At 41.0% G+C, this 17,232-nt stretch overlaps 1 protein-coding gene across 4 annotated transcripts in view; it reads right to left on the bottom strand.

The window, feature by feature from the left end:
- The window catches only part of TOX (thymocyte selection associated high mobility group box), a 222,856-nt gene that overhangs the window by 24,302 nt on the left and 181,322 nt on the right, over positions 1-17,232 (bottom strand). For all 4 annotated transcript variants that reach the window (XM_009473046.2, XM_087735504.1, XM_087735531.1 and 1 more), the window contains one exon: positions 3,838-3,918. In XM_009473046.2, the coding sequence (XP_009471321.1) occupies positions 3,838-3,918 (81 nt within the window). The remainder of the gene's footprint in view (positions 1-3,837; positions 3,919-17,232) is intronic.

The following is a 17,232-nucleotide window of genomic DNA, read 5'->3' as shown; positions in this document are numbered from 1 at the left end:
GAGGACAAGACAAAGACTAGGAAAAAGACTGGCTGAAGTAAAGGTTTGCTGTTGGGGAGAAGAGGAGAGGAGAGGAGAGGAGAGGAGAGGAGAGGAGAGGGGAGGGGAGGGGAGGGGAGGGGAGGGGAGGGGAGGGGAGGGGAGGGGAGGGGAGGGGAGGGGAGGGAGGGGAAGGGAAGGGAAGGGAAGGGAAGGGAAGGGAAGGGAAGGGAAGGGAAGGAAGGGAAGGGAAGGGAAGGGAAGGGAAGGGAAGGGAAGGGAAGGGAAGGGAAGGGAAGGGAAGGAAGGGAAGGGAAGGGAAGGGAAGGAAGGGAAGGGAAGGGAAGGGAAGGAAGGAAGGAAGGGAAGGGAAGGGAAGGGAAGGGAAGGGAAGGGAAGGGAAGGGAAGGGAAGGGAAGGGAAGGGAAGGGAAGGGAAGGGAAGGGAAGGGAAGGGAAGGGAAGGGAAGGGAAGGAAGGGAAGGAAGGAAGGGAAGGGAAGGGAAGGAAGGAAGGGAAGGGAAGGAAGGGAAGGAAGGAAGGGAAGGGAAGGGAAGGAAGGGAAGGAAGAAGAGAAGAGAAGAGAAGAGAAGAGAAGAAGAAGAGAAGAGAAGAGAAGAGAAGAGAAGAGAAGAGAAGAGAAGAGAAGAGAAGAGAAGAGAAGAGAAGAGAAGAGAAGAGAAGAGAAGAGAAGAGAAGAGAAGAGAAGAGAAGAGAAGAGAAGAGAAGAGAAGAGAAGAGAAGAGAAGAGAAGAGAAAAGAGAAGAGAAGAGAATAAAGAGCAAAGGGGGCAACGGGCTGAGTATCATGGAGAAGCCCATCATCACCACCTGATACTCCACTCCCACCCCAGAGCTTGGGATGGAAACCAATGTCCCTGAATTTCATTATTCTGCTGTCAGGCAGAGGCTAAGAAATCTCCTGGCAAAAGGAGATTTACCCCATTTCTCTGCAATCTTCTGTTCTGACTATTCCAGCATCTCAAATGGCCAAGATGGGTAGAGTGAATTCAACTCCAAGTCTGGTCCACTCAGGTGTAACATGGCATATGTCCATTCCTTTGCTTTTCACAAAAATGAAGACTTGCAAATATATGCAGAAAAACATACACAAACACTCACAAGTCCTACGCTCACTAATCGTTTAACAACTGGCAGTACTTCATGAAAAAAGTGGCAGAATCAGTGTTCAAAAGTTAGGAAACTGGTAAGCAGCTGCTTTGGGAGGTGTGAGGCACCTGCTGAGCTGGAGACCAGGGACCTGAGCAGCACCCTTGCCTGCTTGTGCCTGCCTCTTCCCACAGGCAGAGTCCTCTGGGAGGGAAGAAGGAAGAAAGTTTGATAATTGGGTAACTCCTATCATTTGGATAGCAAGACGATGTCCTGATGTGATGCGAAGCACAACTGAATATCTCATAGCTGCCAGGCAGCTGACCCGGAAGTCATTGGAGCTCTGCTGTGAACGTGACGGGTGTAATATTGGTCAAATACTCTGAAAAATGAAGTTCTAGATGCCCCAAGCAGGACACCCAAAATTACTGAAAACGTGATTTCACGATGATTTAGTTGTGTTTGAAAATATGGACAAAGACAAACTTCCTGCTCCAGAGTATTACTGAGAATTCTTTACACTAAAACACTGCTGGGATGAGCAGCACAGAAAATCCTATAAAGAAGCAAGGTTAAACAACATGCAGTAAATACAACACAGAAGCTCCCAGGGTGAACACCTGATTATAAGCATATGAAATGAGACTCACACAGACTGCAGGATAAAGTATAAAACATACCATGTGAGAAAATCATTAATATTGTATTAATGCATTTTTGGAAAAAAGTATGTTACTTTTGGCATGTCTTAACTTTTGAGAAGGAGGTCTTGGAATCTTAATAATATTCTCTAACAGTAGCTTTTATGGATGATAATATAACACGTGGACATAAAAGACCAGATGGACTCCAAACAATCTTAATAATGTATTATATATATTTCTTCATGCTTACATGCTTGTCTAAAGAACTACAGCTCTTCTGGTGCCATATAAATATTTAATAATGATAATTTAGAATATACTGATATAATATTACATCTGGGTATATTACATCCTTATTGCAAAATGGACTTGCTTTAGTTACATGCCAGCTCTGTTGGATTCATTGAGTGTGTTCTCGAAAGTAAGCAATTAGTACTCGGCTTCATTAAGTTTATATTTTGATACTTTCCTCATTAGAGGAAAACATTACATTATGGGCAGAATTTAAAGAATTGCTTAAAAGTTAAGAAAATGCTTCAGTGCTTTTATAACTAACAACAAATTTAAATATACGCACCAATGGCTTCATGCACTGAACTGATCAACAATCTTTTAAATTTTTTTCTAAAAAGAAACCTCAGAAAAAGCCATAATATACTTTTTCTCTTTCCAAAAAAAAAAACCAAACCAAAATAAAAATCTCAGTTTTTTATACATGCCCTTTCAAAATTAAGCTATATAGAGTGTTATGTAAACAGCCCATGATGTGCTGAATAATGACATCCAAGTTATTTTCACAAGTGAAAAGTTGGCTTCATGCATTTCTTCAAAACCTATCGGAATATATTGAGCTTTTGAGACCTATCTTTTGCCAATAAGCAGGCTATTTAAAAAAAAAAATGGTTTGTGCACACGTGGTACCCTTTCTGAAGGCAATGAGTATTTCTAGAACCAAACAGCCCTAAGACAGAAATTAAAGGTACCCTATAAATGACTTTAACTAAATGCATTAGTGATTATGATGGAAGCTATAAAATTAAAATGCCTAAGACACAACCCCCCAAAATGAATGAGGTAACACCCATATTTCAGACTTCTAAATTCAGAACAAACACTGACGAAATACTAAGGTAATGCAGAAAGATGCATGAAAGGTCCTTGTATGGCTAATCATACAGTCTTCCCCTGAAAATGTGTACAAATTAATATAATATACAGAGAAGTATAGTGCAGGACCCCAAAAACATTTAAAGCTAACAAAAAGTTCTACTCATGTCATATATGCCAGTCCTTCATACTGCCATCTTTCCCTCTAATATTAATTTTATTTATGTAAGAACAAAATATATCTAAATTTGTGTTGACAGACTCCAAACTAGTGATTCTAATCAATATGATTCTGAAGTTGCTCGATTGGTTTTTCACATTGACACAGTGCAATAATTTCACATTCTTCTGCATATTTTAAAGCCTATTAAAAATGTTAAAGCGTCTATTACAAAATTAAGGGCACTAAGAACGTTTGTATAAATCAGTTTAGAAAATTGCTACTAGCTGTGTACCGGGGATACACTGGTGTGTTCCAGTATAAAGGCCTTATGGTGACCTATGCTGTGCTCACACAAATTGCTTGCTGGATATACCATGGCAATTTACATTTTCTTATGAAAATTTGCTATGTCAGCTAAGGTTGACTTTTTCTGTACTGTGCTTGCAAGGTAAAAAGCAGTACTTAAGAAAACCTCAAACCAAAACTAGACATTTTGGGTAATGATACGCTTTTTTCCCTTATAGGTAGAACAGTGGCTGCCTGGCATGGCATGTTTGTTATACTGAGGTCTTTTTACTGGTATCTCCTTCCTCTGTTGAACTGCGATGATACTCGCAGCCTGGAGAAGTGCTGCCTCTATGACCAGCAGGGAAAGGATACCTTTTCATGGAGAGATGACTGTGTTTATTGAGCATTTGCTCAACTTAGATTTAAGGTAATAACAAACAAGGCTATTTGCACTAAATACTATTGTGCTCAGCACCATATAAATGCTGAAAATTGGTTTGCAATATGTCACTATATATATGTGTGTATGTATATACATTATGTGTTACCTTGGATACAAGGCTTGCTCTGTAGGCAGCTAACTGCTTCAGATATTCCTTCTTGGCAGCTTCAGTTTTCTTTTTGTATACCTAAAAACAAAGAGTGTCACATTGGTAAATTAATCTGGTTTTGTTTTTATATATCACCTGTGTGTCTCATGCATCTTCATAAAGTCTTTTAAGTAAACAGCCTTTCCTCCTCGTATTGCTTAAAGAGTGAAATAAGAAACATCAAATATTTTAATGAAAATATTTTTCTAACTGTGAAACACCCTTTAACTACCCAGCAGTACTGAAAAAACAATATCCCTCATAGCATCTCAGGTTTAACTTTTCAAAGTGAAGCGCGGGGCGTACTTGCAAATGGGACCTTTAGGGACGGGGGAAGGCAGACATGGGCCTCTCCACTGGCTTCCACTTGTGAGACGAGTTAAAACCCTCTGGGGAAGATGAGAATGTGCAGAAAGACATTTGAGCTAAATGAAGGAGATGACGGCACCACACAGATCAGCCAAGAGGCTTTCTCTCTTCCCTGGATAAACTGTTGGGGGCAGTCAAAGAAGCTTCATGGAGCTGCTAAGGATAATAAATCATGTTAGTCATTATTCCAGTCTTGATCCCATATCGGTCTAATTAACTTCTCAGGAGCATGGATCTATTTCTGCACATTTCTCTCAACTCACCAAATTATTTTAAATGCGGCATGTGCACAATCTCATAATAGATTAAAGAGCTTGGAAAATCACTTCCAAATTTCAAGATCAAAGATTATCTGCAGGATTAGGCAGGACCTCATAGCACTACAGTAATATGATGTCAGGAAAGCATACGTACATATTTAGGGTTGAAAGTTTTCAGGAGGAGAACCAGTTTCTGACCCGTGTCTAGCTAATGACTTGCTGTTAGCCATGTCAGTGACAGATTTGGGAACAAGTCAGCATTTCTCTTTGCAAATATTACCATGAGTTTCTCACCAGTTCATGTTTGTTTTTTTTTTTTCTAAAAGGGTAGACTTAGGAGCCATGCAAGCATCTTGGCTTCATGTAACTAAGCAGGATTGACCCCTAGCCTTCCATGTTGTAGGAAAAAGCTTAAAAAACATCCAAACAGAAGGCTGAAAAGTAAGGGAGACAAATAAAGGGAAAGTAAATTTCCTTCTTTTACTGCTGTTATATTTCACAACTTCTGAGTCGCATGCCCAGGGTGGAGATTAATTCATGTGTTCATGGGCATTTGGGATTCACAACATTACACAAAATGGAACTGCAGCTTTGAGTCTCTGCTGTCCACTTCTCCAGTCAAATGCACAACCTGGGCACCTGTGGAAAGCCTCCATGAAGAGAGTAAAAACTATCCACCTTCCCCCTCCCACTCCACACTGCCTAGTTAACTGGGCTATTGATTCAAAAGTAAAAGACGGGCAAAGCTATTTATGACAATTTTGGGGTGTTCTCCTGAATTCCACAGCTGAAAAACACACACATACATCTCCTCCCCAGAAGTATAAACTTCATGAAACTTTAAAGTGATCTCTTCTGATCTTCCGATGCTCTAGTAAAACCAGCAGTCCCGTAACAGAGAGGACTTGGCAGCACAGAGTGTGCACACAGAGGACAATATAGTTGCAGATTACAAAGTGAGAGTGGTAGTGTCAGGCTGGAAGGATCCAGTACAACACCATTTTTATAAAGAATGTGCTCGTGAAACATTTTTTTGTTTCACTGAGGCTTTGCTTTCAGAGACAGAACAAACCTCAGATACAGGCTGGCAAAACTCAGAGACTGCCTAAAAGGATTAAAGATTTTGCTTCCCAGGGAAGCAAAAGATCATAATGGAAACAGAGAAGTCTTAGGCTTCTAAAATTGTAAATATAAAGACAGAGAGGAAAAAAGATTGGTTTTAGCTGTGCAACTGTATCTGTGTACCCTTGTAATTTCTCCAGATTAAGATAAATACATAGTGTTGGCTGATGTCCTATTGTTTTGCAAAAAAAAAAAATGGTAGCAATTTGCTTTTTAAGTTGTAATCGCTTGTGATTATTAGGGAAATGTACTGTTTGTTTTGAAAACGAGTAAAAAATTAATCAACAATCTGTTCCTAGCTGCTAAAATAAATTTAGCTTGACCTACAGAACAAAGACTAAGTTATACTGCTTTTTATATTGCAATGCCTCTGCATCATTCTGATAGCCAGTTTAAAAAACTGAGCTGAACAAAGAATTTTACACAGAATAATGATCTTCAAAAGATCATGTATCTACTGCTTCCACATTGGGTTTTATTTTGCATTACACAAATATAAAAAATATACACTCCTGCTGTGCTCTTACAGTCACAGCACATGGAAAGAGTCTTCTGGGACCTGACTTTTCCCTCAAATAGTCATTATGCACAAGGTTAACTCCATAATATGAAGCTAACAACAATTCTGTAAATCTCCATCTGAAACATCACTACTTCATAGGAATGTCATCATACAGCCTTTATTTAATTATTTCCTACTTATACATCTACCATGTTCAGTGTACACATTGTCTTGCCCTCTTTTATTGGGTCTTCTGGTGAGCCAATAATATTCACATGAACACCATGTCTTCCATGGTAATATAAACATTAACCATGTAATAGAAGGTCATTATAGTAAAACAGTCCTTAATGGATGGGGAAAGGACCCCAGCCTGCTTTGATGTTTTGCATTGGCCAGAATGGTCCCCACAGGCTGGCTTGTCTGGAGGGTGGTCAGCTCACCCTGCTTCGTCCTTGTAAGGGCGTTGGCATGTCCTCTGAGGACAACAGCTTGAGCTCTCACTGTCTATATGCTGTTGTCCTTTTGAAGATGCCCACTGTTTAGGTAAACATACAAGTGGGTTGATGATCCTCATGCTAGTTTTGGAAATTCTGATTGGTCCTGGCTTATACTAAAAATTAGGGTAAGTTCTGTCTGTCTGGGGATTTGTTAATTTTCACAAGTAACAACAAGGTCTGGCTGACAATATTTTGCTCTGAAAGCAAATGAATGCGGTCCTGGCAGTGGGTACCAGTTTGCTGACTTTGTGCTAGACTGGACTTGTGCTGGGGGCTTATGAAGGCAGGGCAAGTGGGGAGCATCCTCTGCATTTGTAGCAGCACCTCAAACAGGTATGAGCAAGTCAGCTGCCCCTCCCAACCTCATTTTTTTTTGCAGCTGCTGGAATTTTTAGCCCTCAAGCTTAAATAGTTTTGTGTTATAGTAAGTATAACAGAGTTGCATCCTTGCAGCACTTTTGGGGAGGAAAAAGGCTTGTGTCGTCATTCAAGTGTGCTCTAGAAAATGGCTGAAGCTCTTTTGAGTTTCATACTTAAGGCAGTGCCAAATTATGAAACACATTTCCAATAACACATTTAACATTTTTCCTGCAACAAGAAGCAGGCTTCTGTTCTGTTGCTTATCTATAGTGTATAGTGGCAATATTTAATTTTATTTTTAACATCTCAGAAATCTCTTGTAAGGTCACTTTCCCCTCCTCCATCAAGCAAGCAACAATTATTAAATAAGTAACTTGACAGGAGCATATACTTATGGAATTAAGTAATTTCTAGCTTGCTTTAATTCAATTAACATGATAATTGAATGTCAACTGATTGTCATTCAGGCAGTAAAGGCCCATTCTGATTCAGCAGCAGATTCGTTTCCTTACACAATATTATATTTTCTATATTGTCCCAGCTGTGGAAATTGAATGTTGGCAGAAAAAACATCATTTCTGTATACACAGGGTAGGTCAGCTTAATTTATTCTTATTCTCTTCAGCTTGTTATAGAAACCCCAAAACACCAAGATTACATTCATATGTCTAGAAATGGAAGCTGCTGGCATTATTTTCCTACTGTGCTTCACAAATGCAAATTTACGCAGCATAATACACAGGTTCTTAGTTTACTATTTAATTACATTTCCAAAGTGCACCCAGTAAGGTAGCTTCAAGTTCGCTTACACTGTTTAGCAAAGCATGCAGCAATATAGAAGATGATACTTTCCAAAAGGAATAAGTATGAAACTCTACCTTGTGCATATAAGTATATAGGATAGCATCTGAATTAGGCCACCAGGGAAAACAAATGCCCTGGGCTCCTCCATTGGTAATGTAACAGCCTCGTACCAGCCCCCAGGCCACTGCAATGACCATACATGTGGGCTACCAGTGCTGTAGCAGCTTACATGGAGGACTGAACTCTTTATTAATAGTGATACACATCCTTAAACTGACTGCCCCAAAGTTTCATTTGGAGATCATAGAATGATTGAATCATAGAACCGTTTAAGTTGGAAAAGACCCTTAAGATCACTGAGTCCAACCGTTAACCTAGCACTGCCAAGTCTACCACTATACCATGTCCTCAAGCACCACGTCTACCCGGCTTTCAAATACCTCCACGGATGGAGACTCAACCACTTCCCTGGGCAGCCTGTTCCAATGCCTGACTGCCCTTTTGGTGAAGACGTTTTCCCTAATATCCAGTCTAAACTTCCCCTGGTGCAGCTTCAGGCCATTCCCTCTCATCCTATTGCTTGTTACTTGGCAGAAGAGACCAACTCCCACCTCGCTACAACCTCCTTTCAGGTAGTTGTAGAGAGCAGTAAGGTCTCCCCCCTCAGCCTCCTCTTCTCCAGACTAAACAACCCCAGTTCCTTCAGCTGCTCCTCGTAAGACTTGTTCTCTAGACCCTTCACCAACTTTGTTGCCCTTCTTTGCACATGCTCCAGCACCTCAATGTCCTTCTTGTAGTGAGGGGCCCCAAACTGAACACAGTACTCAAGGTGCGACCTCACCAGTGCTGAGTACAGAGGGTCAATCAGTTCCCCAGCCCTACTGGCCACACAATTCCTGATACACGCCAGGATGCCATTGGCCTTCTTGGCCACCTGAGCACACTGCTGGCTCATGTTCAGGTGGCTGTCAACCAACACCCCCAGGTCCTTTTCAGCCAGGCAGCTCTCCAGCCACTCCTCCCCAAGCCTTATTCTCTGGACCCTTCACCAACTCTGTCGCCCTTCTTTGGACAGTGTAGCGTTGCATGGGGTTGTTGTGACCGAAGTGCAGGACCTGGCACTGAGCCTTGTTGAATCTCATACAGTTGGCCCCGGCCCATTGATCCAGCCTGTCTAGGTCCCTCTGTAGAGCCTTCCTACCCTCCAGCAGATCAACACTTCCACCCAACTTGGTGTCATCTGCAAACTTACTGAGGGGGCACTCAGTCCCCTCATCCAGATCATCAATGAAGATATTGAACAGGACTGGCCGCAACACTGAGCCCTGGGGAACACCACTCATGACCGGACGCCAACTGGATTTGACTCCATTCACCACCACTCTCTGGGCTCGGCCGCCCAGCCAGTTTTTAACCCAGCACAGAGTAAGCAGCCAGCTTCTCCAGGAAAATGCTGTGGGAGACATGTCAAAGGCCTTACTAAAGTCCAAGTAGACAACATCCACAGCCTTCCCCTCATCCACTAAGCAGGTCACCTTGTCACAGGAGGAGACCAGGTTAGTGAAGCAGGACCTCCCTTTCATAAACCCATGCGGGCTGAGCCTGATCCCCCGATTGTCCCACACGTGCCGCGTAATGGCACTCAAGATGATCTGCTCCATGACCTTTCCCGGCACCGAGGTCAGGCTGGCAGGCCTGTAGTTCCCTGGATCCTCCTTCTGACCCTTCTTGTAGAGGCGCGTCACGTTTGCTAACTTCCAGTCATCTGGGACCTCCCCGGTTGACCAGGACTGCTGATAAATGATGGATAGTGGCTTGGCAAGCTCCTCTGCCAGCTCCCTCAGTATCCTCGGGTGGATCCCGTCTGGCCCCATGGACTTGTGAGCTTCCAGGTGGAGGAGCAGGTCAGTGATTGCCACCTCTTCAACAACTGGGGCTTCATTCTGCATCCCATCTCCATCTCCCAGCTCAGGGGCCTGAAAACCCTGAGGATCACCAGTCTGACTATTAAAGACTGAGGCAAAGAAGGCATTAAGTACCTCAGCCTTCTCCTCATCCTTCATGGCAATGTTTCCCTCCGCATCCAACAAAGGAGGGAGATTCTCCCTGCCCCTCCTTTTGTCGCTGATATATTTGTAGGTTGTAGGGGTTGTGGATTATACGGTTAGCCACAAGCACTCACAAATACTAGATTTGCCAAATTAAAACCACAGTAGAATATCTATCTGCATTTCTGTTTTATGATGACAACTTCTGGTCATGTTTTGCCTTTTATATTTCAACTGCTGCTTGGTTCTTGTCTTCCTGGGTCATAAATTCCTTGAGGCAGGCTTTGTGTCTCCTGTGCTCTTCCACATGTTGGATAATAGGAGACTCATCACGGGTATATATAACTGAAATATACCTGTAATGCCTTGAGCCAAGTTTTTGTTCTGGTTAGTCATCTTTTCCCAATGAACTTCCTCTCAACTTTCTTGTGGAGGATTATCAACACATCACAACACACTACGCAGCGGGACTCCTACCCTGTCCCATGTGGCTTGCACCCTTGTTCCCTTAGGGGAACAGATCTCCCTTCCCCCAGTCATCATCACTAGAGCCAAAACAGGCTCTGAAACGTCTGCAAACATGTCCTGAGTTTTGAATACCAGGTACTAATGGAAGAAGGCACCAGTGACTACAGTCCCCCTTGATACTAGAGACTTGGAGACAGTGAGTTAAACTGACTGATGCTTTTAGGAGAAAAAGAGACTTTTAGAATTTATGCCTCATGGTAGCCTGAAAAAGCTTTGTGTCTCCTAGCTGACAAAGCACATTACAAAGAACCATGCTACTTCCCTGGCTTTGCCTAAATAGCTGGTATGAGGATGACAAAGAAGGGGAAGTTTTCAGTTTATCTTGTGGATGTCTCTGTAGAGCTGACACTTGCAAGCAAGTTATATTTGTCTTTTTAAAATGATGTAAAGGTGCCCACATTTGTTTTGATGGAAGTGTCCCAAAACCCTCAAAAATAGTATATGCAAAACCAGCAAATCAAAAAGCAACATGACCGATTTTGTCTTTTCGGTCTCCGCAGTGTTATTACCCATGGCAGTGTCATTTTCACAGGCTACAGTTACAGAAATGGCATCTGATAAAATACAGTAGTCTGCAATCCAGAATTAAATTCCACATTCAGATTGTCGTTCCTGGCCCTACATACCTAGGCTTATAGAGGAAACTTGTATTTTTTCCAAGTGGGAAACATATCTCTAGTTTTAATCTTCTGATTTTGCAGCAAAGGCACCTAGAGCTGCACACACTTGTCTAAAATATGGAGAGAGATATTCCCACAGCAGTCAGAAAAAAAAATCCTCAGAATTGTTTAATGGATACTGAAATATGTTACCATTTGATTTTTAATCTAGGTACATACAGTAACAGAAAGAAGCCCAGGGCTAGCTATATGGCTCAGCAGTCTCTGACTGTAGAGCATGAAAAAGACACTGATGACATATTAGAGGCTTAGGGGAAAGAATTCAGTCTTTCTGGCATGCAGGGGAAAGATCACAGGCCAAATTCAGCTCTAGCACAAACAGTGAGACTCAACAGAGATCACCGGAAATTGCAGCCATTTGTGCCAGGCCAAAATTTGACCTTATAGGCTTGATGCTCACAGCTTGCAGGAGCGGGACTGTACATTTTATCAGAAGCATGTTGGATGAAAGTTGGGTACAAAACAAATGACATTAAACATATGATTTATGTGGTGATTATTTGCATTTGCTGGTATTCTTTTTTTTAAAAAATAAGGGTGTGAGCCTGAATGGAGCATAAAAATTGGGCCTAAATCCGGTTTTGTACGCAAATGATTTAAAGCCATGTTCCTATTGAGCTCGAATGTACGGATAAAGGGTGGGGAAGAAGAATGAATAGAAAATTGAGGCTATTATTTATGCATGTTGCTGCAGCAGTACTTGGAATCCAGGGTCCTTTTGGCCCAGCTCCTTCCAAGTACAACAAGAAGTGCAGTTAAAGTCAATGTCCATAACTCGGCGGCCACGTGCAGTATTTATCTGGAAGCTGTGTCTGTTGTATATAGCAAACAGATATTAGAAATTCACCCCGGGCAGAGGGGTGTCTCCTGGGAGGCTGCAGGAAGACCAAGCTGCCAGGTAGGCTGGGCAGGAGGCCAACAGACGATAGCATGCATTACCCTATACGGAGTAAGATGCTGCAGCTCCTATGGTGACTTACATTAATTTTATTTTTTTTTTTTGCAGCATGGGGGAAGGTTTCCCATCCTGAGTGCACAGCACGGTCCTGCTCAGCCCAGCTCTGCATGGGAGAGGCAGACGCCAGCTGTCAGGAGTCCTGCAGCAAAAATGCATTGCGAAGAGGGGGCCAGACACTGCCCCCTTCTGAAGTTAGTGGAAGTTAAGGGGTTCAAGGTCTGGCCCTGTGGAAACCAGGGCAATAAACCAATCTGAAGATATAAATTTATATGTACATATATATATACATTGACATGAGTTTGTATCTGCTTGTATGCGTGCCTGTTCTTGGCCCATTTGTGTTCTGGCTCATTAAGCCCAGCTGCTTGCAGAGGAAGGGAGAAGGAGCAGACACCAGCGTAAGGAGCAGTTGTTTTAAACTCTTGACGCACTTGTCCAGAGCTTCAAAGGGTAGAGGTGCAATTTCAATACAGCAATTTGTCACGAAAAACAGTGGATTTCCCAAGCAGACCTAAGGTGCAACGCTGGTAAAAGCGACTTTGCCAGTGCAGGTAGCTGGGAGAGGAGGTGTAAGGTTGCTGTCTGTTGTGCCTATTCCTGAATCCATTTTGCTTGTAATTCACTTTGGCAGTGTGCACACACAGATGTGCCTTCGCTTCCTATTCTCATTTACAAAAATAAAACAAAGCTAAATTTAAACCCTGCGTAGTTGTTTATCTACTAAACTGAAGGTACATTCTCATCCTCTTACACATGTGTTAAAGTTATTCCTTGGAGATTGCTTCATTAGCACAGATAATAAAAAAATATCCTCTTTAAAGGGGGAACAAGAGGTAGATAAACAAACATCTGCGTGAGTATATAAGCATATATAAAGAGTGAACAAACTGTAAATTTATGTTTTCAAAATGCTGCTGACTACCTTGACCTGACAGTCTGCGTATTCTCTGGAGCTATTTCAATAGCCACGCTGCACTGCCCTGAACTGTCTGATGTCCTGACACCGGGCACCCCACATGCATGGCGATGTAATGGGAACGCGATGGCTCTTCCACCCATGGAATGAGCTCATTTGTCACGTCAAGTGACAGGACAGTGACACAGCATTGCGCTCTGGGAGGGAGGGGGAGCTAAGTGAGGTGTCCCCACAGGCCAGGTAGAGCCAAGGCCTCTTGAAACACCGATCTTGGATCCATTTTGATCTGACTTGAGGTGTCTCATGTCATGAGAGTTGCTTCAGAGATATGAAGTGTTGGCCAACATTACTTCTACAGCCCCTCCTGATCTACCTGATTCATCCCAGCACTGGATAATGTGCTGCTACGTCTAAAACTTCCCTGTGATCAAAAAAGAAACTTATAAAGCACACTTTGGTACTTTTCATGCCCAAATCAGTCTGTGTTATTTTTAGTGATCAAAATAGAAACCCTTGAAAGCTTGTGGGTTTGTGAAAATGGTAAAGTGAAATGGTAATCGTTTGTGAAAATGGTAACAGTATCACAAATGTTGACACTAATGCAGAAGGACTTCAATTTACTTAAGTATTGGTAACATACAATCCAAGTTCCATCAGATGTTAAAGAACTGCAGCTTTTATCTAGTGGGTCTTTGAGCACCAATGAGGAGTAAATGATTTGATTTTGTGAGCTCCGAGGATTTGTCAGCTGCCTCATAAGTATAATTCTGGCTTTTCATATTCCTGCTGCTTCTAATTTAGCAGGACAGGCTCATAATTGAAGCAAATTAACTATTTACACTTGCCACTTCTACCAGGGGAAGAGGACACATCAGCAGGAAAGAATGAGTGGGAAATTAAATTCTTCCCACTTGTGTCAGATCTGCCCTTACATAAACACATTAACAGTAATTTCATGAGGCGTCAAACATAGGAATAAATACTGAGGGATAAAATAATGAGGTGTTGCTATTGAGCTGAACTGTTGCAGCTAATATTACTGTGTATGAATTATGCAGCCTGAAAGAAGGCATATGTTACAGCACTCAAACAGTCGCTTCGCCAGCTTCTTCTGATCATTAAGTTTTGGGTCCCCTAGGTGAATCCGTCCTTCTGCCCGCTGCAAGGCCAGTGCAACATTTAAGTAAACACATAGAAACACATACACACACATACACGCATACATACATATGCACACTAAGCTGTTCATAGGAGGCCAAATTCATTCCTGCTAGAATTCCAGTTAACTCACTGAAGTTACACCCGAGATTAATTTTGTTGAATGTTGAATAGACATTCAATTCCATTTTTAGAATAATAGCACATTTATTAAGGTCTTTGGCTGAAGTTTTAAAGTTACACTAACATAAACAAGAACATTTTGTTTGTAATTTGCCACATCTATTACAGCTTTACTAGGACTCCAATTAGAAACTTAAGGTTCATTTAGTACACACACATCTGGTACTGATTTAAAATGACTTTCCTTTTTCATCTAAGGACAGAAAATGACCTAAGTAGCCTTTTTACCCAGTTTGAACCAGCGTTCTGTCTGAAAGCCAGAGACTTGACCATTTAGCATGCTGAACCCTCTTTCCTGGGGGCTGTTTTTCTCCCCTTTGCGGTAAAAATGTGTGCAAAGGGCAAAGATGTACATAAATAAGCTATAAAACCGGGATGCACAGAAGTATACTACTAACTAAGGAGAAAACAGTGTTTGTGATCGTAAGAGAGGAACTAGAAAAGCCACTGAAAATATCCCTGTGCTATGGCCACAACACTAAGGAGAATGTACCCCGACATACTACTGCTACAGCTGCTTTCCATTCACAGGTATACTAATCTGAACAGTTTTAGAAAACATTTACAGTGAAAAATGAAGGAAAATGCACAGTCCCTGCTTCTGATCATGTGTAATTATTGTACCCAATTCAGAATTTGAGAAGAAACCATGACAAAGTCCACCATGACCACTAAAGTCCCTTTAATTTCTAGACTCCTCTGTGTAGACAGGTTTGGCCAAACAAAATGCAGACACACATCAGTGTTGCTGGCAAATGGCCCTTGTACACTCAGAAATTAATGGGAACAGTTACAGCATATTACCCAAAAATGCAAGTGTCTTTATATGGTAAAATGAGAGTGGAAGTACACTGGTAACTGCTTTAATCTAATAAATTGCAATATTCTCATGCTAAGAGCATCAGAGTGTGATACATTTTAAGTATAACTCCCCCCTAACTTCAGTAAGGCATCCACCATCATCTAGTTCTTAATAACATTTCCTTTTTTGTCATTCAAATCCTATTTTCTCAAACAACATTTTCCTAGTGTCTTCACAGTTTGAAAAACATATATGGTTCTTGCACAAACCCTTTCAAGCTACAGTCTAATATGTCAGGTTATCAAAATTTTTTTGCAAAGGCTTGGACATACATATACTGCCCCTAGGTGATCACTGTATTGAGTTTCAATACCTTTATTTATTCTGTGGTCAATCTTCAGGAATAAACAAGAAGAATTCTATGCATTTCAGAAAAAGCTGGCTCAGGTCGTAGGAACAAAGAAGATTTCATTTTGGCATGAAAACATGAGGTTATTCTTCTTTCTCAATAGCTGCATTATGTTCTACTTTCTGATTCATTTATATTTACTATTTAAATAGTAAAAGGAGTTCCAATTCAGGAAACATAATTTGGAAACATAATTCTATTTAAATTCCAGAATAAGCATTAGCTTCCAAAACACAAAAGCCAGAAGCTTTATGATAATTGAATCCTTTTCAGCAAGCATAATTCATCAATAAAGTATTCCTCTAATGATGTTATTGTTTCTTTATTTAACTATTTTTGAATTTCTGAAGCTTCTTCAATGCCAAATTCCAAATGCCACATTAATCATTTGTATTTTTAGACTCCAATTTTCCTACTAGAGACATAGGTTTCATAACAGTTACTAATGCTCTGGATCTGAAAAATTAGGCCTTTAAAATACAGACTATCTAGTCAGTTAAGATGTCTTGTAATCATTATTTTGTACTATTAGATCCCTAATGGAATAAAGAATGAGTTTAAATTCATTCTAGAAAATAGGATTGCCAATTTTTTTAAATAGGGACTATCTTTTATTCTTTTTGTACAGTGCTAGATTAGAAAGGGCCTAGAGTTTTAACAATGTGCTTAATAGATGATAATGAATAGGCAAAATGAGTCAAAGAGCAACAAAGATATGTTAACCCAAACTCTTGGAATAATTGGCTTAAAAATCTAGTTGCAGCCATTTTTTTATGGATGTGTCATGTGGATTCCATAACACATCATTCTGCTGTGTTCCAACTTAAATTAAGGATAACAGAGATAAGGAAAATAAATTTTGTTCTGCTCTTCCAGTGTAGGACTTATTCAATTATTGCTTTCAACCATGAATAGGAAATACAAGTTAAAGTTGGAAATTTTAGGGGTTTATGCACTTTTCTTAAACAGAATTCTATGGAAAGACTTCAGTTTTCTTCTGGTACTACTAATATGACAAGTTCCAAGGAAATGTGCATTTATAGTCGTCCAGGTTTTTCTTCATTATATGGTCTTGGAGTATTATTCATGAAGTGAAGTTTTCTGCTTTGTAAGCGGAACAAATATGATGGAAGGAAAAACTGCACACTGCAACAGCCACAAATTAAGGGTCATTATGAAAAATGGTGGAGAAAACCAAGCACAAGATCTTGCTTGGTGTCATCACTAGAGAGATGTAAGATTAACTAGATTAACAAACTCTTGAGAAGTCCAGGTCTCTGCCTTTTACCATTTCAGGAGAATGTGAATTCCCACAGGCAAGCAAGATGGGTCCAAGATACAGATCTAACTACTTGGAGCACTCCTGAGGTATGTGTTTGGTTGTGCAGATTTCAACATGGGGAGTGATTCTGGGCAGGTATGCACGACAAGGAGAAATGGCATCCAAACCTCTTGCTTGTGAACTTAACTAAAAGCATAGTCAGTATTTTTTCTGAGTCAAAAGTGAACACTCATCATCATGGTCCCAAACAGCAATGTTCAACTATGAGAGAACCACTGTACTGGGAAGGCCTAAAAAACCTGTCAGATCAAGGATGTAACCTTGGCCTTTGCTGGACATATTAAAAAAGGCAGAAAGAAGAGACAACACAACAAAACAACCCTAATGTGCCAGGCCAAGTGAATTCTCTAACCCCTGTGTTCAGAAAGCTACCTTTCCTCCAGCTAAACCTTCCAAATGCTGGCCTTATTCA

The sequence above is a fragment of the Nipponia nippon genome, unplaced genomic scaffold, assembly GCF_047370975.1.
Source record: "Nipponia nippon isolate SJK-2023a ecotype South Korea unplaced genomic scaffold, ASM4737097v1 scaffold_1, whole genome shotgun sequence".
Taxonomy (NCBI): Eukaryota; Metazoa; Chordata; class Aves; order Pelecaniformes; family Threskiornithidae; genus Nipponia; species Nipponia nippon.
The sequence above is the reverse complement of the archived record's forward strand: the minus strand, read 5'-3'. Positions and strand labels throughout refer to the sequence as shown.